The sequence below is a fragment of the Equus asinus genome, chromosome 13, assembly GCF_041296235.1.
Source record: "Equus asinus isolate D_3611 breed Donkey chromosome 13, EquAss-T2T_v2, whole genome shotgun sequence".
In the NCBI taxonomy this organism is placed as follows: Eukaryota; Metazoa; Chordata; class Mammalia; order Perissodactyla; family Equidae; genus Equus; species Equus asinus.
Window position 1 is genome coordinate 45,851,351 of NC_091802.1, and position 24,175 is coordinate 45,875,525.

The following is a 24,175-nucleotide window of genomic DNA, read 5'->3' on the forward strand; positions in this document are numbered from 1 at the left end:
ATGACTGAGTGAGCTAACATGAGAGAAGGCTGACAACTCGTGCCGGGCACATGGTCAGTGTCTGTGGGCGGCACTGGCCATCGAGGGCCATTGAGAGAGCCCTTGTGGTGGCTTCATGTCCTGCCTTCCCTTCCAGAACCCAACATCTTCCTCATCTTCAGCCATGGACTGCAGGGCTGCCTGGAGGCCCAGGGTGGGCAAGTCAGAGTCTCCCCAGGCTGCAACGCCAGTCTTCCTGCCCAGCGCTGGAAATGGGTCTCCCGAAACCGGCTCTTCAACCTGGGTACCATGCAGTGCCTGGGCACAGGCTGGCCGGGCACCAACACCACAGCCTCCCTGGGCATGTACGAATGTGACCGGGAGGCACTGAATCTTCGCTGGCACTGTCGCACACTGGGTGACCAGCTGTCCCTGCTCCTGGGGGGCCGTGCCAGCAACACTTCCAAGGCTGGCACCCCTGAGCGTGGTGACCAGACCCGCAGTGGCCAGTGGCGCATCTATGGCAGTGACGAGGATCTATGTGCTCGGCCCTACTATGGTGAGAGGCTGCTTGCAGGAGAGGGATGGGGCCTCTGGTGTCAGGGGGCCTGCAGCCATAGAGGAACAGACTCCGGGCTGACAAGGCCTTTGGTCTCTGCAGCCTCTGGCACTCATGTCTTTAGTTGTAATGGGAAGCATTTTTGAATAATTAAGAAAAGTAACTTCAAAACATTTAATTTACTTTATTTATTTATCTATTTTGGTGAGGAAGATTGGTCATGAGCTAACATCTGTGCCAATCTTCCTCTATTTTATATGTGGGGTGCCACCACAGCATGGCTTGATGAGTGGTGTATAGGTCCACACCTGGGATCCAAACTCACGAGCCCTGGGCCAGTGAAGTGGAGCATGCGAATTTAACCATTACACCACTGGGCCAGCCCCTTAATTTACGTTTTAAAAAATTGCAAAGCTATGACATGCTTATAAAGACTTCAAGTAGTACAAAAGTTTACAAAGTAAAATTAAATGAAAATTCCCTTCCCCAGGCCCACTCTCCAGAGAGACCCAAGGTTAACACCACAGATGTCGTGATCCCCATTTTGCAGGGGTGCACAGGGACCAGTGTCACCCAGCGAGAGGCCTTTCATGGTGGGCAGCTCCATCCTGGGGGTCCTTTTCCTGGAAGCTACCCTGAGTTCCAAGGTGGAACTTGGGCAGGAGGGGCGCACAGTAGGGAGGCTGGAGCCCCTGGGCTGGGGAGCTGAGCAGGGATTTCTTCAGGCTCTGACCTCTGTGCGTGACTTGGAGGCCGCCTGACCCAGCTGGATTTTGGACAGGCATTACGGACATTGAGGGAACCTCTTCCCAGTCCTATGGGATGAGCAGCAGGACCTCTCCCAGGCTCCTGGGCTGACCTGACGGCAGAGGGAGCCTTAAAGCCACTGTCTGGTGCTACTGCCACCTTTCCCACTCTGTTGATCCCTGCCCCCAGCTCCCACCCCATCCCCCACCCTGAGTTACAGGGGATTTTCCCTTGGGGGTGGGAGGGGCAGTTTCTGGGGTCCGGATGCCAAGAGCCTGGCTCCCCTCTCCTGCAGAGGTCTACACCATCCAGGGGAACTCCCATGGGAAGCCGTGCACCATCCCTTTCAAGTATGACAACCAGTGGTTCCATGGCTGCACCAGCACGGGCCGCGAGGACGGGCATCTGTGGTGCGCCACCACCCAGGACTATGGCAAGGACGAGCGCTGGGGCTTCTGCCCCATCAAGAGTGAGAGCAGGGCTTGGCGGGCGGGCCAGGGGGCTCCAGGTGGGAGGCTGGCTCCGAGGGACCTCAGTGTGGGTGGCAGAACTTTTGGGACTGGAGTGAGAAGCAGCTCCTCTTTGTAGCATGGAGCAGCCTATGTGGGATCTCTGCATCCTTGAGAGACCCCCACGTGGGCCCTGAAGGAGAGGAAGGGGGAGGGACCCATGTGTGGCTGTCATGGTGGCAGGTAATGACTGTGAGACCTTCTGGGACAAGGACCAGCTGACCGACAGCTGCTACCAGTTTAACTTCCAGTCCACGCTGTCCTGGAGGGAGGCATGGGCCAGTTGCGAGCAGCAGGGGGCAGATCTGCTGAGCATCACTGAGATCCACGAGCAGACCTACATCAATGGTGAGGGGCGGGGGAGGGGGGGGGGCGGCCAGCCCTCGGGTACCAGGCTGATTGGCTGGGGTCTGACCTGCCCTGGGGGCCCGGAAACGGAGGGGCAGGAGCCTGAGACCTGCTCCCCACCTTTGGAGGGCCCTGAGCCCTTCTGGGGGGGTAAGGATGCTGTTGGCATGGCAGAGTGAAGGACAGGATGAGGTGATCCCCTTCTCACTGTCGCCCTCTTGCTGTCAGGGCTCCTCACTGGCTACAGCTCCACACTATGGATTGGCCTTAATGACCTGGACACCAGTGGAGGCTGGCAGTGGTCGGACAACTCGCCCCTCAAGTACCTCAACTGGGAGAGTGGTGAGGCGCCAGATCGGGGCACAGGGTAGCTGGGCCCCCCAAAGGCACGGGGCCCCCTCTTTACTCCTCTCCTCCCTTACTCCAGGCAAGCAGTTGGGGGGTGCGGGGCGTTCCACCCCCTGCTGGTTGGGGCCCCACTAGGCTATGCGGTGCCTTTGTCTGGATTAGGAACTGATGCCCTTTCCCCAGGGCACAGGGCACAGGGCCCGGGGTGTGGACCTCATTGCGGCCCCACTCACCCCCTCAGTCGCATGCACCCGTTCTTTCAGGGCACCAGCAGACTGGCCAGGGAGGCGGGTGGGGCTACTGCCGGTTGCTGAGTAGAGGGTTCAGGACCATGTGGGCCCAGGTGAGAAGGCAGCGAGGGCCCCGCGGTGCACAGTGAGGGAGGGCTGGGCTCAGTGCTGGGCATCTCCAGCTGGCCCAGGCTCCCGCGGGCGCAGAGGGAGCAGGAGCTCCTGAGCAGGGCTCCCGGGGCCCGGTGTGAGTTTCTGTCTCCTGGGGCGCTGGCGCCCTGCCCTCCCCACAGATCAGCCGGACAACCCGAGCGAGGAGAACTGCGGAGTGATCCGCACGGAGTCCTCGGGCGGCTGGCAGAACCGCGACTGCAGCATCGCGCTGCCCTACGTGTGCAAGAAGAAGCCCAACGCCACGGCCGAGCCCCCGCCTCCTGGTGAGCACCCCCTCCCGGCGCGCCGTGGTCCCCGCAGCAGGGTGGGGGTGGGCTCGTCAGGGCCACAGCCAGCCCAGCCTCACAGCACAAGGTGTCTCTGATCCTCTCTCTTCTTATGTAATAACTAAAGTCTGAACAAATTGCAATGTGCTGTTAATTCATTCAGGGAGCATTTGTTGAGAACTGTGTTAAATGCTGGCGTTATTCACTGTGTCCTTGTGTCAGTCACACAGTCCCCCGGAGGTGACAGACATCACACACAATTGGAATATCCTGAATTATGAACTATTATAAGAGTACATGTAATAAATTTTAGAGGAGAAGAAATAGCTAGAGAAGAAAGTGATTAAGCTTCTGAGAGTTAAGCAGGGTTTAAGGAAGTGACATTTGATTTGGGCCTTTCTAGTTGAGTGTAAGTTTAAAAAGGCATGAAGAGGTGTGAGGGAAGGGCATTCCTGGCGGAGCGAACTGCGTGTGCAAGGGTGTGGAGGCATGAAAGTACTCAGCAGCTTTAAGGATGGCGAGTATTGCAGTCTGGTGGGAGTATAGACGCTGAGTAATTACAGTGTGGTCCAGCAGCACAGCATCACCCGGGAGCTTGTTGTAAATGCAGACTCTCAGACCCCACCCCAGATTAATTGAATCAGAACCTGCATTTCACAGGATCCCCAGGCAATTCTTGTGCAGGTGCAGTTTGAGAAGCACTGGCTTCGAGGGCCTGGGGAAGACAACAGTTCAGAAAGGCAGGTTGCAGCCAGTCCCTGAAGGGTCTTGGCTGCTGCGTGGAATCTGGGTGGGGCCAGGTGGGCTGTCGGGAGCCTCTGCGGGTTTTTTCAGGCTGAGAACGTCTTGCTCACATTCGTGATTCACAGGGACAGAGATGGTTCTGGGGCCTGTGGAGGAGCTGGGGCAATGGACAGGGCACTGGCCTGGGGACTCTGCCCCTCACTGGTGTGTGGCCTTGGGCAAGCAAGCAGCTTAGTCTCTGAGGTGCAAATTAAGAATAAACTCGTGTAGAGTGGTTCTAAGGCTGTAACCTGGCCTGGCCCAAAGAAGCATCTCCACAGGGGTCAGTGGATGTCTAAGCGTAGGCTGGAGGGGCTACTGCAGTAATCCTGGGAATGGTCAAGAGGGGATTTTTATAAGGAAAATACGTCGAAACCAGAAAAAAATCACAAACCCATAGAAAGTAAAGAGCTTACGCTGCAAAACTTCTGCTTCTGACCGTTAAAGTGCTGCCAAAGATTGATTCAGGGCTGTCAGCCACTGCTTTCTCCCCTCCCCTCCTAGGGGGTCAGGAGCAAAGGCTTAAACATTGGCACCCCACATCCTAGGCACCTCACCTCTAGCTGGAGGGAGGCTGGGGCAGGCACCATTCCAGGTCTTCCCAGAAGCTGCTTCCTGAAGGAGGAGAGCCCACGGGAGGGCCCGGTGTGGGCAAGGCTAGCCTATCTGTGACCTTCTGTGGGACTGGCCCCTCGCCAAGTCCTCTTTCATCCCAGCCCACGTCTCTCTGCATGAGGCATATTTTCTAGGCAGTTTCTTGGGTGGGTTCTGCCTTCCAGGTCTCTTCACTCAAGGCATGTCATTTCGAAGGCAGGTGCCATTGTGACCCCAAAGCATCCACATTGCCTGAGCTCCCTTCCTCCCACAGCCCAAAGCAAGACCCCTCCGGTCTGAGTACCCACTAAACTCCAGTTCTGTCTGGAGCCTGAACACCCACTAAACTCAGATTCTGTCTGGGGCAGGAGCCTCGGGTCTTAGCTCAGTGGCCGACAAGAGATGATTGACAGGTCCTGAGCCAAGGAGCAAGCCTGCACAGGCTCTCAGCCCTACCCACTTTGCCATGTCTCCAAAAAGCAGTATGGCTGGACCCTGGAGTGTCTCCCAGAATCCCAGTCTGGGGTGATGCTCTGAGTGGGCATATGCTCTCCCGCCCCGCCAGGCAGGCTCCTGCCCGAGCCTGACATTGTGGGTGGTTGGGGAAGTCTTGTTTTCACTTGCCAAGGCCCAAGTGAGGGCTTGTTTGCTTCAGCTGCCCTCGGACTTGATCCCTAGAGGGTGAACCTGAAATGCACGGAAGTGAGGGCGAGGAAGGACCTGGAACCCCTCGGTTTCTCAGCCCTAGGATACAGGGAGAGGAGCTGGGGATAGGGGAAGGAGCAAGAGGGGAAATCCTAGCCAGGGGATGCCTCCCAGTCAGCAGTGACTTCGCGAGCTGCCCACCCCGTGGACCCCGTCTTCCCACTCCCGTCATCCTGCACTGCCAGGGCCAGCACCAAGTCCACACTGAATAGGTGTTATTTGAGATAATGATGGTGGTTTCATTTATTAAGCAAGGTGCACATGAGTGAAGTTTGAATCTTATAGCAGGAAATCCCATTTACAGAGGAAGAAACTGAGGCTCCTGGGGCTGGGCTGGCCCAAAACCCTGCCCATCTCTTTCTGAGAGCCCCAGCCAGAGGGCCTGTCCTGTCTTGGGTGGAATCTGCCACCACCCCCCAGGGCTCTGCCTCTGGGCCTCCAGCAGCACTGGAGGGTTTTGTCTTTTCAGCATCATTCAGCAATCACACCTGTCCTGGTGGGAAGGGCTGCTCTGGGACAGGTTTGGGGAGGAGGTGACTTTGGGGCCCTGTGTTGAAATCCAGTGGGTCTGTGCCCAGTTCGGGCAGCTTGGTCCCTGAGCGGCGGCCTTGTTGGTCTCTGCAGACGTATGGGCCAACGTGAAGGTGGAGTGCGAGCCCAGCTGGCAGCCCTTCCAGGGCCACTGCTACCGCCTGCAGGCAGAGAAGCGCAGCTGGCAGGAGTCCAAGAAGGCATGTCTGCGGGTCGGGGGCGACCTGCTCAGCATCCACAGCATGGCCGAGCTGGAGTTCATCACCAAGCAGATCAAGCAAGGTGAGGGCCGCTCGTCTACCAATCTGCCGGGAGGGCGGGGCCTCCTGATGCCATCCTGCCCAGGAGGCTCAGGGACTGTCCCTCCCTCCCCTGCTGGTGGCTGCGGCTGACCTCTCGGTGTGTCCCCCCCTCCCTGCTGCACCCCCAGAGGTGGAGGAGCTGTGGATCGGCCTCAACGATTTGAAACTACAGATGAATTTTGAGTGGTCAGATGGGAGCCTTGTGAGCTTCACCCACTGGCACCCCTTTGAGCCCAACAACTTCCGGGACAGCCTGGAGGACTGTGTCACCATCTGGGGGCCGGTGAGAACCCCCCTCCCTATCACAGGGTCCCAATACACCCCCAGCCTCCCGGTGCTCTTCCAGCCGAGGGACGTCCTATTATCAGCACCTGCCCATAACCCCCCCATTGCCTCTCAGAAGCCCCCTCACCTCCCTCTCCCCTACCAACCCTCCACGTGGAGAGACTGCCAGGATTTGAATCTCCTCTCCACCTCCAACTAGCTGGGTCACCTTGAGCAAGTTACTTAACCTCTCTGTACCTTGGTTTTCTCATCTGTCAGTGGGACACTAATGGTGCCAACCTCAGAAGGTGATTGGGAAGATTAAAGGAGTTAATTCTCCTGAAGCCTGAGCATGTTCCCTAGTGCCATCTCAGTCTCCTGCCCACTGCTCTTCCCTTCTGGCAGGTGGCATCTGACCCCACGTTCTGTGGACACGCTCCACAGGCAGGGCTGCTCCATGCCAGCCCTGGCCTCAGCCCCCCAGCCTGGGACCCTGTCTCCTCAGATTATGGGGTGACAACTGTCTGCCATTGCTCTGGCTAGCACGCAGGGTGGGTAGATGAAGGAATTGACGCAGGGCTTCAAGCATAGAGAAGAGACTCTTCAAAAAGGGATGAAGCCAGAGGGAGAGACTGCCCACTCCAGGGACAGACAGGACATTCTGCTGTGAGATGCTGCAGATGGTGCCGGGGCCTGTAGAAACAGAGCCATCTGGCATAGGGGCTGCTATTTAAGAATTTATAAACACTTATTTGTCGAGTGTGTACGTGCCAGGCATTCTCCTGGGGCCTGGGACACACAAACACCTCCACCCTCCAATAGAGCTAAAGGCAGATGAGCTGCTGGCCACGAGGCTGGGACACTGAGGGCTGAGGAGGGTGGGGAGGTCGGCGACTCAGTTCCTCTCCAGCCCCATGAGCTGCGATGTGGGTTTGGGCACACGGCTTCTCCTCGCCCTGGATCTGCAGGGACTGGCGGGACACCTTGCAGAACTAGGAATCGCGATGTCTGTCCTGCCATCGGTTACACTCACAGTCTTAGCCGATTTGTCCTTGATGTTTGTGAGCTAAGCTATAATTTAAAAGAACACCTTTTCCCATTGAGACGGTGCTTGTCGAAGTTTTAGGGCATTTGTGTATCAACTCTGTATGCTCTCATCAGCCCCGTGAGGCTTATAGAACTAATTCTGTCTCTCCATTTTACAGCCCAGAACACAGAGAGGTCAGACCTTTTGCTCAGAATCACACAGCAAGTCAGTGGCAGGGCCAGCTCTAGAAACCAGGTTTTAGGAAGAGTTTGGGAGAACTGGGGTTGTGAGTTGAGACTTCCTCACCCTGTGTCCCTAGGAAGGTCGCTGGAATGACAGTCCCTGTAACCAATCTTTGCCATCCATCTGCAAGAAGGCAGGCCAGCTGAGCCAGGGAGCCGCCGAAGAGGACCATGGCTGCCGGAAGGTGAGGGTGCTTCTGGAGCTGGGCGCTGGATGGGGCAGCCAGAGGGGCTGCCAGGGGAAGGAGGGGGTGGATGGACTCCTGCAGCCTCCCACAGCGTCCTCCCTTCCTTGGCACACCCTTCCTCCCTCTCTCCAAACTGCTCTGTTCCGGAAGGAGTGATGTTGGATAAGGTGGGGGCGGGGAGCTGTCTGGGAGGAAGCAGAGCTCCCCACCCACAGCCTTGAGCCCCCTCTCCACAGGGAAGCCACTTCCTAGGGGCAAGGAGAACAGGAGGTGGGTGTGGGCAGGCCCCCGGTCTGGCCCAGTCATCACCTGAGTGGAGGCTGCCTTGCGAGCCCGGGTCCTCTGTGCACCCCCAGTCCTGCTTTGCCACCTTTGTCTGCTGGCGCATACCACGCCATCTGATGTAGTGTGTGCTTGTCCATTTTCTCTGGAGGCATGAGGCCATTCTGGTGTCTCCCTCCTTTTGTTCCTAGCCCCAGGGGCTTCCAGAAGATGTTCAGGGAGAGAGGGGATTAGGGTAGAATGGGGGGATAGGCGAGTCGGGGAGTGAGTGTATGAATGAGGGTGAAAGTGGGTGATTGACCTGTTTCCCTCCTCCAGGCCCCCTCTCCCTGGCCCCCAGCAGGGGTGTGAGTGGTGTGGACGGATATGGGGAGGTTGCTCCTAAAGGACACTTTGTGGTGTTTTGGCCCCTGCCGGCTCCATGTGCCGAGGCCATGCTCTTCCCGCCAGGCCCTTGCTGCCAGTCTGGCTCCTGGCTCTGTTTTCCTTTGGATTAAGCCCCCTTGCCACACCCTACCCCACCTGTACCCCAAACTCTCCTCCAGGGGAGGAGCAGGAAGTGCCAACAGGTATGACCCCCAGTGGGGAGGGAGGAGAGAGCAGACAGGGGCCTGGCTGAAAAGTCTGGGGGCCATGGTCAGACTGGTGCAGGGGCTCTGCCCTGGCTTGGGTGAGGTGGGGGGTGGGAATTACTAACTGCCTGGGCACCAGGGCCGGCCTGGAATCGGGGGGGTGGTGTTGGACTGCCACAGTTAACACCCCAGGAGAGCCTGGGGTCTTAGCGCAGCCCTGCTGGGCGTATGGGGATATGCCCCTCACATACACACACACAGACACAGACATGCACACACATATACACACACGCACACCCCTGATTCTTTGCCTCCTGCCCTGGGGGCTGCATCTTTTTCTCCCAACCTCAAGCCCACCCTAAGTCTTCCTACTTCAAGGCCTCCTAGAGACGGAGGCCCTCGCAGGCTTCTGGTGTCGTCTTAGGAGGAGCAGGGCTGTGGCAAGGACAGGCGCAGCCCCTGTGCTGTAGGTTCAAGCCCAGACTCCACCTTGTACTGTCTCTGTGCATGAGGTTAGGTCACTTAACTTCTCTGAGCTTCTGTTCCTCAGCTGCAAGGCGGGAGTGGAGAGCCCCTCAGGATGGCCCAAGGGGAGAGGGGTCTGTGGGGTGAAGCCTCACATGGCCTCCTGGAGCAGTGGTCTCTCTTCTGCAGCTTTGCTCACAGTCTGCACTGCCCCCCAACCGCAGGCACATGCTCCCCTTACTCCAGCTTTTCCAGGCCCCCCGAGGATTACCCAACCACCTCCACATCCTGGAAGCTCTCCCAGCTTTTCAGCTCTGGATTCCCAGCCAACTGGCAATTTTCCCACTGCGTCTCTTGGTTTAAATGCCCGAGAGAGGAGTTCGATGGGCCACATCTTTCTGCGCCAGGCCACTGGTCAGCCGCCTTTGGACCATGCTTCCACCCCTGGTCTGGCAGTTGTGTGTAATGGTGGGAGGGGGAGTGTGGAGTGACAAGATGCAGAACACAGCGCAGGAACAGCCATGTCTGATGTCAAACCAGTCCTCTCTGTCCTGCGCCCAAGCCTGTGGCACATTCAATGATGTCACTAATAGCATCCCGCTGCCTCAGGACTTACGGATGAGGGAGGGGAGCCCTTCCCACAGATGCCCCTATTCTGCCCACTCTCTCGAGCCAGGGTTGGACGTGGCACAGCCCATCCTGCTACTGGCTGGGCGAGGACCAAGTGACCTACAGTGAGGCCCGGCGCCTGTGCACTGACCACGGCTCTCAGCTGGTCACCATCACCAACAGGTACAGGAGAGGGCAGGTGCCGGGGCCAGCGCTCACCCATGTCCTGGCCTAATGTGGCCCCTCCACCAAATGGGGTAGCATCCTGCCATCAAGTGCAGAGGGACCTGAGGTTCTTTGAGCCTCAACTAGCTTCAGCACCTTTTTCTAATCTTGTCACAAGAATGACTCATTTATTAAGTGACCCCAGAGTGGGGCAGGGGCAGGTTTAGGTGTGGGCTGAATGCCCAAGAGAGACAGGCCTTGGCTGTGTCTGATTTCCTCTACTTTCTTCTCAGCAAAGCATGTAAGCACAGACAGTAGAAGGGCAAGCTGGGTTGTCACCTGCAGGGTCCTGAGGGGTCCCCACTTCCCTGAGCAAGTTACTGGTGCCGCACAGCTCCTAGGGCAGGGCTTCCCTGCCTTGACCAGCCTCTCTCCCGCAGGTTCGAGCAGGCCTTTGTCAGCAGCCTCATCTACAACTGGGATGGCGAGTACTTCTGGACTGCCCTGCAGGACCTCAACAGCACCGGCTCCTTCCGTTGGCTCAGTGGGGATGAGGTCATGTACACCCACTGGAACCGGGACCAGCCCGGTGAGCCCCTCTTCCATGGCACTTGGTCAGCCGCCTTCTCTGACTTTCTTTGGTGAAGCCGGGAGGCTGCGGTGGCCCCACCCTGCCAGGACTGAGACCCAGGGCTTCCCAGTAACTCATCATTCGCACAGTTTGGTGAAGTGGTTAGCAGCCAGGCTCTGGAGCCAAATCGCCTGGCTCAGATCCTGACTCTGCTGTTTATCAGCTAAGCATCTTTGAGCCTCTGTTTCCTCATCTGTCAAATGGGGATAACGGTGCTTTCCTCATAGGGTTGATGTGAGGCTTAGATGGGTTAATATATGTAAAGCTCTTAGAATAGGGAGCACAAGACAATGCATGATATTATGGTTATTGCTATTTCACATTCTTTTTTTTAACCCTTTCAGTAACCTAATGAGGTAGATGATGAAACAGGCTCAGAGAGGTTAAGCCACTTGCCTAAGATCTCACAGGAGTAAATACAGAGCCAGGGCCCTGCCTCCATTCCTTCCCCCAACCTGGGCCCCCGACCCCATACAGCGTGTCTCTGCAGAGGGGGGCCAAGCTGGTTCCCAGTATGAGGGCTGGGCTGATGCCCTGAGGGGCTGTGAGGGAGGGTCAGACCGTAAGTCCTCCGTCTCCCTTCTCCCCTTCAGGGTACAGCCGTGGGGGCTGCGTGGCCCTGGCCACAGGCAGCGCCATGGGGCTGTGGGAGGTGAAGAACTGCACCGTGTTCCGGGCTCGCTACATCTGCCGGCAGAGCCTGGGCACGCCAGTGACGCCTGAACTGCCCGGGCCAGATCCCACGCCCAGCCTCACCGGCTCCTGTCCCCAGGGCTGGGCCTCAGACCCCAAACTCCGGCACTGCTATAAGGTGGGCAGCCTGTTGGCACGGGGGCAGGGAGAGAGACGAGAGCAAAGAGGCAGCTCGCCTGGGGGTGTGGTCCCAGGGGGACCCAGCCACGGTCTGGACCACCGGCCCGAGACACGTCTCCCCACAGTGGGCTGCAGACAGAGAGAATTTCTTGTGAAACTCTTGTCAGTGGAACCTGAGGCCTGGCGCATAGAGGGTGCTCCATAAATGTTTGAGGAACTGAAGAAACCATAGAGATCATCAGTTCAGAGGTTCCCAAATGTTGGGGCCAGGCTGGCTGCTCTTCAGAATTGCCTGGGGAGCTTGATAAAAGTAAAATCTTCAGGCTGCCACTATGGAGATTGGAATTCAGGAGGGTGGGCTTGGTAATTTGTATTTTTAAACCCTGCTGCATTTGGGAGCCACTGATGTAGTCCAGGGTCTTTTAGTACGTGAAGAAACTGAAGACAGGGGGTGGGGGGAAAGGACTTGCCCACAGCAAATTGTGGCTATGCTGTGATAAGAGCCCAGACCTCCCGCTGGTTAGGGGGACTGGGCAGGGGGCGTTCTCTAGGAACTGACAGTGCCAGCTCCCCTCCCCTGGGGCTCATTCTCTGATAAGCAGGATTGTCTTAGCTAGTCTGGAGCCCCTGTCAGTGAGGCTCCAGCACCCTTCCCCACTGCTGTCACAGGAGGGCAGGTATCCCCTAGGGAGGTGGGCCAGTGGGCAAAGCTTGGACAACTGTACTCTGCTCCTGTAGGTGTTCAGCTCGGACCGGCTGCAGGACAAGAAGAGCTGGGTCCAGGCCCAGGGGGCCTGCCAGGAGTTGGGGGCCCAGCTACTGAGCCTGGCCAGCTATGAGGAGGAACACTTTGTGGCCAACATGCTTAACAAGATCTTCGGGTACTGAGCCTGGGGCGGTGGGCTGCCTGCACGTGGGTGGGGTTCTTGGTTTTGCTGGGCACGGGGCAGGGTGAAGGTGACCACAGTGAGGGCTGTCCGAGGGCTTGGAATGACCTGTGTATCTGCTACTAGTGCCCGGACCACCTGTCCTCCCCTGGAGTCAGGGACCGTGTGTTGCTCACCAGCATCACAGGGGCAGCGACAGCCCCCTCAGACTCACATACTTGTGCACAAGTAACAGCCCTTCCCATCCCTCCTTCTCCATGGCAAAATCTTTGCAAGCTGATCCAAGTTGAACGTTTTCCCCCATACCCTACACATTCCTTAATAACCCCCACTCAATAAACAGCTTTTCCTGAGAGACAGGAGAAGAAAGGCTACAAAAGTGAGCATTTGCCCATGGGGTCCCTCTGAGACCCCATCTCTGTCCTGTGGGCTCCCAGCCTCCTCTGACACACAGCACCTTTACTCCCTTAGCGTTGGAAAAAGTCCAAATGGATCCAGGCTTCCTGAGATCTTAATTCCAGGGCTATCTCCTCCCAGCAAACATCACGATTACATTATTTGAAGAGTAATTATAATAGCTAACATTGATTGCTTCTCACCGTGTACCAGGTACTACACTAAACATTTAATTAATCCTCATTCAATCCTCTCATTAACCCTACGAAGTAGACATTATCATTGACCCTTGTGGGTAAGTAGAAAGGTTGGGCTGTTTGCCCAGAGTCCCAGAGCTGGTCCGTGGGTGAAGCAGGACTGGAATCCAGGTTTACCTGATTCCACAGCTCAGGTCTATGCTCCATCCCGATCGACCTCCTAAACTGCCTCAAGTGAAAGCCTGCAGAGGCTCCTTGACCCTGCCGGGGCAGACTCATCCCAAAGGGAAGCAAGGGAAGGGAGCCAAGCCACTCACCACCCCTGGAGCTGGGCACCCAGTCCAGCTCTACCCAGTTGTCTCTGGGAGGGAACTTTTAAAGGCGGCCCACAGCCCGTGAGCGCCTGAAGGGCAGATGGAAAGGCCCAAGGCCCCCGGGACCGCCCGGGTCACAGCTGCAATGGGCTCTCGCACCTCTCATCCCCTCTTCTGTCCCCACCCCCGGCTTGGGCTGAAGTGAATCAGAGCCTGAGAGCCACGAGCAGCACTGGTTCTGGATCGGCCTGAACCGTCGAGACCCGGGAGGGAGGCAGAGCTGGCGCTGGAGCGACGGCCTGGGGGTGAGGGGGCCTGGAGGAGGCGAGACAGGCGGTGGGCGGGGTCTGAGTGGGCGTGGTGTGACTGTGGGCGTGGTCTCTGGGGCGGGGCGGGGCCTGGAAGTGGGCGAGGTTTAGCAGAGCTAGGGCTTCTGGCCCGAGCTGGCGGGTAAACGAAAGGGGCCCGGGGCGTCACAGTCCAGGTTGGGTTTTCCCAGCTTGGGCTGCGCCGCCTGTTGGTCTGTTTTGGGGATGGGGCCAGCATACGCCCCGTGCCTGAGAATCTCCCACCCCGACCTCTTCAGTTCTCTTACCACAATTTCGACCGGAGCCGGCATGACGACGACGACATTCGGGGCTGCGCAGTGCTCGACCTGGCCTCCCTGCAGTGGGTGGCCATGCAATGCGATACGCAGCTGGACTGGATCTGCAAGATCCCTAGAGGTTGGATGGGGTGGCGCTAGGGGACCAGGGATGGGGCGAAGGGCGGCGGGACCGGGGGTCCAGGGGAGAGGCTCCTTTCGCCGCAGTGTCTCTGTCTCTGTTGTCCCCGTAGGTGCGGACGTGCGGGAACCTGATGTCAGCCCGCAAGGTGAGGCCCCCTGCCCACCCTGCTCCCCATGGCGGCGGGAGAGGGGAAAGGGCGTCGCCTCCGGGGCGGGACCCGGCCGGGACAGACGAAGGGGGTTAGGGGTTCGAGCCGAGAAAAAGGGAACCAGAGGCCTGGAGCCCTGTGGGCCTTGATCTCGAAGGAGGGGCAAGCTTGGGCCTGGAGCCCGGAGCGGTGCCTGCCCGGGGTTCCATGGGCTCGCAGGTCCCCATGCCGTGGACCCTAGCCTGGCCGCCACTCCCATGCCCGCGCTGCCCCCACAGGCCGGCGGGAATGGCTGCGTTTCCAGGAGGCCGAGTACAAGTTCTTCGAGCACCACTCCACGTGGGCGCAGGCGCAGCGCATCTGCACGTGGTTCCAGGCCGAGCTGGCCTCCGTGCACAGCCAGGCCGAGCTGGACTTCCTGGGGCACAACCTGCAGAAGGTGGGCACTCGAGCGAGCCCGGGGCTACGGGCAGGGGATGGGCAGGCCCCGGAGCAGGGGAAGGGCCCTGCCAACCCTCACCTGCCCTCCTGCCCGCTTGCTCAGTTCTCCCGGGGTCAGGAGCAGCACTGGTGGATTGGCCTGCACACCGCAGAGAGCGACGGGCGCTTCAGGTAGGCGCCCACCTGGGGCAGCACGTGTGGGAGGGGGTGGTGCCAGATGGCCAACTTTGACCCCAGACAGGAGGTGGGGAGGGAGCACACCCTCACATTCAAACTGGTTTTGAATCCAGTTCTGCCCTTGTTTGGCTTGTGGCCATCAGCAAAGGACTTAACCTTTCTGGGCCTTGGTTTTCTCATCTGAAATTGACAATAATGAGGCCTGCTTGGTGGGATTGCTCTGAGGATTAGAAATAAGATATGTGAAGTCCTTAGCATGGCATCTGGCACATTACTGGGCACTAAATAATGGCAGGTCATACTGTGCTGGGGTCATTCGTGAATAAGTCCCCCTCAGGACATGGGCAAGAACATATGATGTCCAGAGGGGCCTCTTTGTATTCAGTGCCCATCTCGCATGCATGAGGGGGCCCGAGGCGGGCAGGACCAGGAGCACACAAATATCGGAGCACACTGTTGCTCTTGAACCCCAGCTCTGGGATTCTCAGACTTCGTTTCTAGTTAGAGAAGTGAGTGCCTGGGGAGGGCTGGGCCTTACCTGGAGGCACCATGCTTTGGTCCCCAGCTGCATGGAACTCAGTAGCCCCACTCTTCAGCCTGCAGCCCCTGAGCCCCTGGACTTGGGCCCTTCCCTGCCCCCTTTCCCGAGGCCTTCACTGCTGCAGACAGGGGAGGTCGGCCCCAAGGCCAATGCGGAGTCACCCCTGCTCGGTGCCATTGCAGGTGGACAGATGGTTCCATTATAAACTTCATCTCCTGGGCACCTGGCAAACCTCGGCCCATCGGCAAGGATAAGAAGTGCGTGTACGTGACGGCCAGTAGAGGTGAGGGCAAGAGGAGGGCAGAGAGGAGAGCCTGGGCAGGGTCCATCAGTCTCCTCTCATTCTCTTTGTTCCCACAACCCAAGAAGGGCTAGACCCAGAGAGGGGAGGGCTTGTCCCCATGGTCCCCCACGCAGTCACAGAGGGCTTGAGCTCAGAGCTGGACACAGAGGCCTGAGCCCCAGCCCAGCCACCTCTCAGTGAGGCGAGGGTGCTGCCAGCCCTGCCCTGCACTGGGGATGACTCCCTGTCCCCTCCCTTTATGCAGAGGACTGGGGGGACCAGAGGTGCCTGACAGGCTTGCCCTACATCTGCAAGCGCAGCAACAGCACCAGAAAGACACAGCCCCCAGACCTGCCTCCCACAGCCCTGGGGGGCTGTCCCTCTGGTTGGAACCAGTTCCTCAACAAGGTAGGAGGTGGGGAGGGGGCACCCAAGGAAGTCAGGGGAGAGGACGTGAACTTGGGAAGGGCAAGCCTCAGGAGTCCTGGCTCTTTGGCAACGTCAAAGTCGTGGCCTCTTGCCTGTACCCACCAACCTCTTTCCTACTTGGCCCCAATGCCAGGGCCGGACTCCTTGGGAAATAACTCAGTGCAGTAGCACTTTCTAATCCACCCGGATGTGAGGTTGTCCATATGGTTTGGTGAGTGTTCTAGATCAGAGGTCACCAAACATTTTGATAACGAATTCTTATTCGTAAAACAAAATACTGAATATACAAGGTATGTGTGTATACATCATATACGTGTATAAATAAACTATATTTATTTGCTTCCATACTAATGTGACTGATGTTGTATGGAGTAAAATATGCACAAGGACAAAACAATATAAAGTATAAGCTAAAGACTCAAAAATAGTATTTTACGTTAAAAAAACTTTATTAGTGGTATGAAAAAGACTTTTGTGTTCACTCAGAAATTGTCAACTATAATAATTATTGATATTTGAATAATTTTAATAAGGGCAAAGTAATTGCATATACTTCATTATTTTTAAAAATTTTTGTCTAGGGGCTGGCCTGGTGGCATAGTGGTTAAGTTCGCACACTCTGCTTCAGCGGCCCAGGGTTAGCAGGTTCAGATCCCAGGCGCAGACTTAGTATGGCTTGTCAAGCCATGCTGTGGAGGCATCCCACAGAAAATAGAGAAAGACTGGCACAGATGTTAGCTCAGTGACAATCTTCCTCAAGAAAAAAAAGAGGAAGATTGGCAACAGATGTTAGCTCAGGGCCAGTCTTCCTCACACACACACACAAAAGTCTTGGTCTGACACTTTGTGATTCATGACTTCACAGATCTTGTTTGAAGCTGAAATTATTTCAAAACATGAATTTAATGGTTGCTGTAGATTAAAAACTTGCCTCATGAAGACAAATAGATTAAAGTGGAAGAAGTTCATCCATCATCGGCTGGGCTTTCTAAGTCATTCTCTCCATTTTTCAGTCTCTCTACCAATTAGGCAAAGATTTTTGTCGAAAAAGTGGCTAGTAAATTTCTGTGTTTTAAAGTGATCTGCCTCACAAACTAATGAGAAGACCTGATGAAGAGAGTTTAAAAAAAAAACCTTTGGCAGATTTTTAAAAACACCATTTAGAAAATTCTCTTCCCCGGTGTTTTGAGTGTGCGGATAGGAAAGTTTGGGCCAATAAAATTAATCAGAATAGACATGCTTTCAAAATGTTCCCTCTAGAGTGAGAGTTTCTTTCCAAAAGTGGTTGCTTTCACGCCCCTAAGCTGATTTCTCAGACCTGATTAGACCTTCGTTGTTTTTGCCTAGTGGCTGGAAAGAGCTTATCCGGGAAGAAGGGCGCCATTCCCTCAGCTGTGCTGGCATCATTACTATGAGCCTCAGTCCATGCTTTCTTTGCAGGACATTGTAAGACCACTTATCCCCATTGTGAGGATTAGGTTGGTTAACTCTAGGTAATATTACCCATAAATCTGTGTCAGGCATTGGAGTGCAGCCAGCCTCTTAGTGTCATGGCGTTCCTACTCTCTTCAGAATATTCAAGTGAATATTACACCTTTTCTAGCTTAAAAAAAAGTCACGTCTATTATTAAACCTTTGGGAAAAAAAGAAGAAAATAAAACCCTCATACTCTCCAAGACAACCACTATCAGTATTTGTTACTCCACTTCCCGCCTTTTTCCACATAATTGAGATCATGCTAAGTAATGTAATTTTGCGTTCAGCTTTTCTTTCTCAGTATTATATTTTGAACATCATTAAACTTTTCCAAAAAATTATTCTCATGGCTTCTTCTACCTAATATAAAACAGAATATATTTTATGTGTGTAATTGGTCCCTTTCTCAATGTGTCAGCATCATTGTAGTGATACCCAGTACCCTCCTGTCAAAAGCCTTAGAAGCATGCAAGGCTGTTTGTCCCCTCACTCCCTGGCCTTAGATGCCTTGCTTTACTAGTTTGCGCTCCCTTGCAGCCCCATAGCGTTTGGATGTAGGTGAGGCGTGAATGAGTGTGCCTCTCCCACTAGCTTTAAGCTCCTGGAGGGCAGGGCCGCTGGCACCTGACATAGCGCTTAACACACTTGCACGGGTAGAGAGGCCCCGAGTGTTCGCTGGGCTGAACTGACTACTTCCTCCCTTTAGCTGCTACTTCTTGCTGGTATGGATGTGACTTTGCTGCTTCAAATGTTATGACTAATTTTCCTAGTTATTTAAAGGAGGCCTCAGAGTGGCTCTGAACTGCTTCTGTGAAATGAAATGCATGGGCTTTGTGACAAATCTCCAAAAAGCTCTTGCATTATTTCTGGGTTTATAATTCTGACATTTGCATCCGTAGGCTGGTGCTAGATCCACTTGTAAGCACCTACTCTGTGTAGTGCACTGTTCTCTTTAATCCTTAAAATGACCCAAAAGCCAGGTAGTTTTATTCCCATTTTATGGAAAAGTTGAGGCCAGAAAGGTTAAGTCCGATCTGAAATCTGAGCCGCTCCTCCTTGGGACTCCAAAGCTTCCTCACATTCTTTCTCCCCCATCACACTGCCTCTGAGCAGAAAATTATTGGAAATCATTCACTTTCAAATAAAGACTCTTCACTTGATAAAAGATTTCCCACACAGGGTTGGTTCCTTTCACCTTATGGAGGTAATAAAAGTGGGAAGAGAGAACCATAAAATTACAGAGTCAGAAGCTGCTGCCTAACCAGGATCATTCAGACATAACAATGAAAGGATCCTGGAGATGAACATTAAGTTCAAAGGGCAAAATAACAGATTTCAGATAACACCCAGAAAGGTGTTTAGCTGAAATCGAGACAGATCTTGTCCCCATCCGTGGCCCCGGTACTGTTGTCATAGGTAGTAGAGGCTTTGGTGGCCCAAAGACATCCTTCCACTTAAAAATTCCCCAGAGCATGGGCAAGTGTGTGTGAACCTGCTGTGCCAGGTTGAGAGGGTGCTAAGCCTTGCTCAAGGAGATCCAGATGTCCTGGTTCCGCTATTTTTCTCTCACAGCCCCAAAGCCTCCCCTGAGGGATACACAGACGAGTTTCTGGGTCTGTGGGACAGGGAGGTGGAGCTGGACATCACGCCTCCCCCTCCGCCCCACAGTGTTTCCGAATCCAGGGCCAGGACCCCCAGGACCGGGTGAAGTGGTCAGAGGCACAGTTCTCCTGTGAACAGCAAGAGGCCCAACTGGTCACCATTGCAAACCCCTTAGAGCAAGGTAGGGCCAGCCCGTGGGGAGGCCCCGGTATCCTCTGACACAGTCCCCCAAAATGGCTAGAGCAGAGCGAGCAGGGGTCTGCTCTGTGGCTCATAGCTCTCTCTTCTGGGGGACTGTAGCATTCATCACAGCCAGCCTGCCCAATGTGACCTTTGACCTTTGGATTGGCCTCCATGCCTCGCAGAAGGACTTCCAGTGGGTGGAGCAGGAGCCTCTGCTGTATACCAACTGGGCCCCTGGGGAGCCCTCTGGCCCTAGCCCTGCTCCCAACGGCAACATCCCGGTGAGGAAGCCCCCCACTCTCTCCTCTGCACCCCCACTGCCCAGGCCTGCAGCACTTACCTTCACTCCTGGGGTCCCCCCTTCCAGCCTCTTTCCTCATTGTGCAGCCTTTTGGGGGCAGTGGCACAAGGAGGGGCAGCTGCTGGGACTCCCCTGAGCAGCTCCTTCCCCCCAGACCAGCTGCACGGTGGTCCTGCACAGCCCCTCAGCTCACTTCACTGGCCGCTGGGATGACCGGAGCTGCACGGAGGAGACACATGGCTTCATCTGCCAGAAGGGCACAGGTACGTGTCACCAGTGGACTTGGAAACCCCAGCACTGCGCTCCATGCTGTGGGCCATGCCAGGAGGAATGACCATGGTCTCTGACCTCAAGGGGCTCCTGGGACCACCCCCAGAGTCTAGTATCTGCTTGGGAAGCAGATGGGCAGAAAAGCGAGGCACCAATCAGAGAGAAAGGCAGTAAGCACTGAAGGGTCTCAGGAGGAAGGTTTGGGGTTATGGAGGGCTGGCCGGGGAGAGCTAGACACTGGGCATGCGTAGTGTCAAGAACTTATGGTTCTGTGTCTGAGGCACCTGCAGCTCCATGCATGTGTCCCTCTGCCCTGGGTTCCTGGGGTAGGAGTAGGTCAAGGCTCTAGCTTGCTCATCTGTCTATTAGCAAGACTGTATTATTAATAATAACAGTGGCTAGCACTTAATAAGTATTTGTCTGTGCCAAGCCCTGTGCGCCGAAGAGACCTGGTCTCTGCCTGATGTCCGGCACTCCCCCAGCCGCATGCCTGGGAGTGGGGTGAGAGAGGCAGAGCCCGGCCTGAGCCCTGCCCCCTTCCCTGTAGACCCTTCCCTGAGCCCATCCCCAGCAGCGTTGCCCCCTGCCCCGGGCACTGAGCTCTCCTACCTCAACGGCACCTTCCGGCTGCTGCAGAAGCCGCTGCGCTGGCATGATGCCCTCCTGCTGTGTGAGAGTCGCAACGCCAGCCTGGCCCACGTGCCTGACCCCTACACCCAGGCCTTCCTCACGCAGGCCGCCCGAGGGCTGCGCACGCCACTCTGGATTGGGCTGGCCAGTGAGGAGGTGGGCTCCCAACACTCATCCCAGCCCTGGGGCTGGGCCTACTCTCCTGATTTCCCTCCCTGTCTCCTCCTAACCCCCTGCCTTACCCACCCCTCCAGCCCCCGCTCACCCCCCAGCTGGTCCCCTTCCTCCCACCCTGATGGCCCCCTGGTGCCCAGGGCTCCCGGCGGTACTCCTGGGTCTCAGAAGAGCCACTGAGCTACGTGAGCTGGCAGGACGGGGAGCCTCAGCAGCCAGGGGGCTGCGCCTACGTGGATGTGGATGGGACCTGGCGTACTACCAGTTGCGACACCAAGCTGCAGGGAGCTGTGTGTGGAGGTAACAGTGGTGAGTGCCCCCCTGCCGGGGCCAAGGGGTGGGCAAAGTGTAGGCCGCCCTGGGGAGGACTCTTGGGCCACTTTCTCAATCCTGCACCCCTACAGGGCCCCCTCCTCCCAGAAGAATAAGTTACCATGGCAGCTGTCCCCAGGACCTGGCCGACTCGGCGTGGATTCCCTTCCGGGAGCACTGTTACTCCTTCCACATGGAGCTGCTGCTGGGCCATAAGGAGGCACTGCAGCGCTGCCAGAGAGGTAGGCCGGGGCAGGCTAGAGCCCGCACATGGGCAGTTCAGGTAGCAGCCTCTCTTGTGGACACAGACCCCACGAATGCGGTCCCCATGCTACAATGCAGTCTACCCATAGGCAGCACTCCCATCTAAATGCCCCCTCGTGTTCCAGTTCACAAAGACCATGTGTGACAATACACACATACACCCCTGCCACACATGCACACACACATACACATAAGCACATGGATGCCACACCATCCGCTACTCAGGCTGCCAGAGAGGAGGGCTAGGGCCTTTCTGGGGAGCTCTGCTACCCCAGGGAAATCTGTCTCGCCTGACGTGGACCTCCCTCATGTCCAGCGGGCGGGGCAGTCCTGTCCATTCTGGATGAGATGGAAAACGTGTTTGTCTGGGAGCACCTGCAGAGCTCCGAGGGCCAGAGTCGGGGTGCCTGGCTGGGCATGAACTTCAACCCCAAAGGTGGGTACCCTGTGTGTGGGGTGGGGAGGGTAAGGCCTCAGGGTGTAGGGGAGATGCCCTCCACCAGGGCTTCAGTGGGGTGAGGACTTGTGGGACAGGGGAGTTGCTTCTAGAACAGGCCTGCTCTCTCCCGTCTGCTTCTGCTCCACTTTGTCTCCCCTCCCCCACACCCCCTCAGTGCCTTCTTTCCCATAGGAGGCACCCTGGTCTGGCAGGACAACACAGCTGTGAACTACTCCAACTGGGGGCCCCCTGGCCTGGGCCCCAGCATGCTGAGCCACAACAGCTGCTACTGGATCCAGAGCAGCAGCGGGCTGTGGCGCCCCGGCGCCTGCACCAACATCACCATGGGCGTTGTCTGCAAGCTCCCTCGAGGTGAGCGCTAAGCAGGCACACCCACTCAGCCTCCTTCTGTGCCCATGCAGCTGGTGCTGGGGCGGGGCCCGGGGCCACTTCTCATTCTGCATGCAACACAGAGGATGGGAGGGCGTGAACCGACAGGCCCGGAGCCAACGGGACCCTCCCCTGGGATAAACGGGTCTGTGGGAGGGACTGGCCCTTCCTACAAATTTCTAGACTAGAGAGCAAACCCATCATTTTGTAGTCATTAAGGGCACAGACAGGGTTCAAGCCACGGCCAAACCACTTAGCGGACTCTGGGACCTTGGGTAAGTTACTTAAACACTGTGGCCTCAGTATCCTCATGTGTAAAATGGGGATAATAACAGTACCTGCAGGATTAAATGAGCTGATAAAGTGGCACTCAGGAAGTGCTCTATGTGTTTGCTTATGACTGCTGTTATCACTACTGCTGTTACTGACAGGTCCCTCCCTCTTCCCCGCAGCTGAGGAGAGCACCTTCTCCCCATCAGGTGAGTCGAAGGCAGGGACCTCTCCCTCCTTGTCCTGGCGGTGGGCGGGCGGGCTGCCCCGCAGTGGTGGGGTTTCTCAACTGAGGGTCCATCTGGCTGCAGCAGCGCTCCCAGAGAACCCAGCGGCCCTGGTGGTGGTGCTGATGGCCGTGCTGCTGCTCCTGGCCCTGCTGACTGCGGCCCTGATCCTCTACCGGCGGCGACAGAGCGTTGAGCGCGGGGCCTTTGAGGGTGCCCGCTACAGCCGGAGCTCCTCCAGCCCTGGCGAGGCCACGGAGAAGAACATCCTGGTGTCTGACATGGAAATGAATGAGCAGCAGGAGTAGAGCGAAGGGAGTGGGCAGGGCTGGGGAGGAGGAGCTAGGGAGGCTGGGCCCTGGGGTAACCGGGCCCCCCACCAGCTACCAGTCCAGATGGCCTGTGAGGGGTGCCCTTGGGAGCCGCTGTTGGAAGCTGGGGCTGGGCAGGGCCTGGGCTGGTGGGGCCCCTCCCTCGCCTGAGGGCTGGGCTGAGGCCTGGCTGAGTGCAGCGTGGCGTTTCCCTTTTTGGGGGCCAAGGTCTTGTCACCTGGGCCTGTGCCCCCACGGCAACCAGAGGCAGGATGGGAGCCCCCTTCTGCATCTCTCTCCTCAGGCCCCCCTGCCCAGGCCTGCTGACCCGTGCCCCGGGACCCCTTCTCATTGCAGAGCCTGAGGAGCGCCCCCCTGAGTCCTCAGCCAGCCTCTGCCGCTTCTCTGCTCCCCACCTGGCAGCCTCAGCTCTGAGCCCCTCACTCTGGCCCCTGTCCACGCTCCTCACCCAGCTCTTCCTTCTGAGTCAGGGCCCTGGGATCTGGGGAGCCCTCTTGCTCTTGGTGGGGGTCGGCTGAAGGGGCTGAGCATCTGTCACTCCTGTGCCTGCTGGAGTGGCCATGGGGCGTGGCAGGAGGGGCCTGGGTGGGGCCTGAGAACCAGGGCACCACTATGGTGTCAGCTGAGCTGAAGACAGGACTGGGGAGAGACACCCAGACCTCCTGGGGGTGACCAGGATGGGCTAGGGTGTCATCTCCTGCCGGTCGGGGGGAGGGCTCTGTCCCTAAAGAGTCCCCTGTGGGGACCAAAATAAGTTCCCTAATATTTTCAGCTCCTGGGTCTGGTTTGGAGAGAGTGGAGGGGGTTGCCAGAGTCCTGGGGGCCTCAGAGAAGCGGGAGCCTGGGGATGGCCCCAGTGCCCGCCCTCTGATGGGTCCCAGAGGAACAGCGCCCGAGCTCCTGGAGCTGCCCAGTGATGGGAGGCTGACCCCGTGCCTTTCCCAGAGGTCGGAATCCCGCCTGAGGAGTGACCGGCCAGTCCTGGTGCCGCCGCGCGGGACAATGTGAACACAGACTCAAAGACATGGTCCTTTCTTTGTAGTTCTTAATTTTTTTAATGTGTCAATATTGTTAAAAAAAAAAAGGAAAAAGAAAAGCAAACAAATAAAACACCTTTAAGAGGCCCGAGAGAGAAGAGTTCTGCTCTGTCCTGTTGTGAGCCTTGTTGCTCGTAGGCCTGCAGAGAGAAATGTCGTTTTGGAGCTTGCATGGTGCGGTCTTTCTGCAGTCCGTACCAATCGCATCTATCTGGGCCCCATAGAGACACTCTGACTCCTGTCTCTTCTTCCGGGACCTCACCTTTCTGGGCCTGCTCCGTTTTCTCTCTTCCTGGGGACCTGTGTGTGGGTGAGAGGGCAGGAGCCACCGCTGGCTGTGAGCTCGGGCAGCTGAGCTTGCCCTTCAGCAGGGGTCAAACGGGAGAACGGGACC

At 56.8% G+C, this 24,175-nt stretch overlaps 1 protein-coding gene across 8 annotated transcripts in view; it reads left to right on the forward strand.

Annotated features, from left to right (window-relative positions):
* Window positions 1–23,882, forward strand: part of MRC2 (mannose receptor C-type 2) — a 50,258-nt gene extending 26,376 nt beyond the window's left edge. The window contains exons 2-30 of one of the 8 annotated variants that reach the window (XM_044744708.2): window positions 137–538; window positions 1,581–1,754; window positions 1,978–2,142; window positions 2,371–2,484; window positions 3,014–3,157; window positions 5,867–6,055; window positions 6,204–6,358; window positions 7,686–7,793; window positions 9,792–9,907; window positions 10,330–10,478; window positions 11,114–11,331; window positions 12,072–12,214; window positions 13,330–13,432; window positions 13,714–13,852; window positions 13,965–14,000; window positions 14,282–14,442; window positions 14,548–14,615; window positions 15,345–15,445; window positions 15,711–15,853; window positions 19,019–19,133; window positions 19,253–19,416; window positions 19,591–19,699; window positions 20,254–20,492; window positions 20,651–20,819; window positions 20,915–21,064; window positions 21,403–21,522; window positions 21,718–21,897; window positions 22,368–22,394; window positions 22,497–23,882. In XM_044744708.2, coding sequence (XP_044600643.1) covers window positions 137–538; window positions 1,581–1,754; window positions 1,978–2,142; window positions 2,371–2,484; window positions 3,014–3,157; window positions 5,867–6,055; window positions 6,204–6,358; window positions 7,686–7,793; window positions 9,792–9,907; window positions 10,330–10,478; window positions 11,114–11,331; window positions 12,072–12,214; window positions 13,330–13,432; window positions 13,714–13,852; window positions 13,965–14,000; window positions 14,282–14,442; window positions 14,548–14,615; window positions 15,345–15,445; window positions 15,711–15,853; window positions 19,019–19,133; window positions 19,253–19,416; window positions 19,591–19,699; window positions 20,254–20,492; window positions 20,651–20,819; window positions 20,915–21,064; window positions 21,403–21,522; window positions 21,718–21,897; window positions 22,368–22,394; window positions 22,497–22,720 — 4,325 coding nt within the window. In that variant the 3' untranslated portion in view covers window positions 22,721–23,882. Of the gene's footprint in view, window positions 1–136; window positions 539–1,580; window positions 1,755–1,977; window positions 2,143–2,370; window positions 2,485–3,013; window positions 3,158–5,866; window positions 6,056–6,203; window positions 6,359–7,685; window positions 7,794–9,791; window positions 9,908–10,329; window positions 10,479–11,113; window positions 11,332–12,071; window positions 12,215–13,329; window positions 13,433–13,713; window positions 13,853–13,964; window positions 14,001–14,281; window positions 14,443–14,547; window positions 14,616–15,344; window positions 15,446–15,710; window positions 15,854–19,018; window positions 19,134–19,252; window positions 19,417–19,590; window positions 19,700–20,253; window positions 20,493–20,650; window positions 20,820–20,914; window positions 21,065–21,402; window positions 21,523–21,717; window positions 21,898–22,346; window positions 22,395–22,496 lie in introns of all 8 variants that reach the window. The other 7 variants (XM_044744705.2, XM_044744706.2, XM_044744709.2 and 4 more) reach the window with 7 other exon arrangements.
* The last annotated feature ends 293 nt before the right edge of the window (window positions 23,883–24,175 follow it).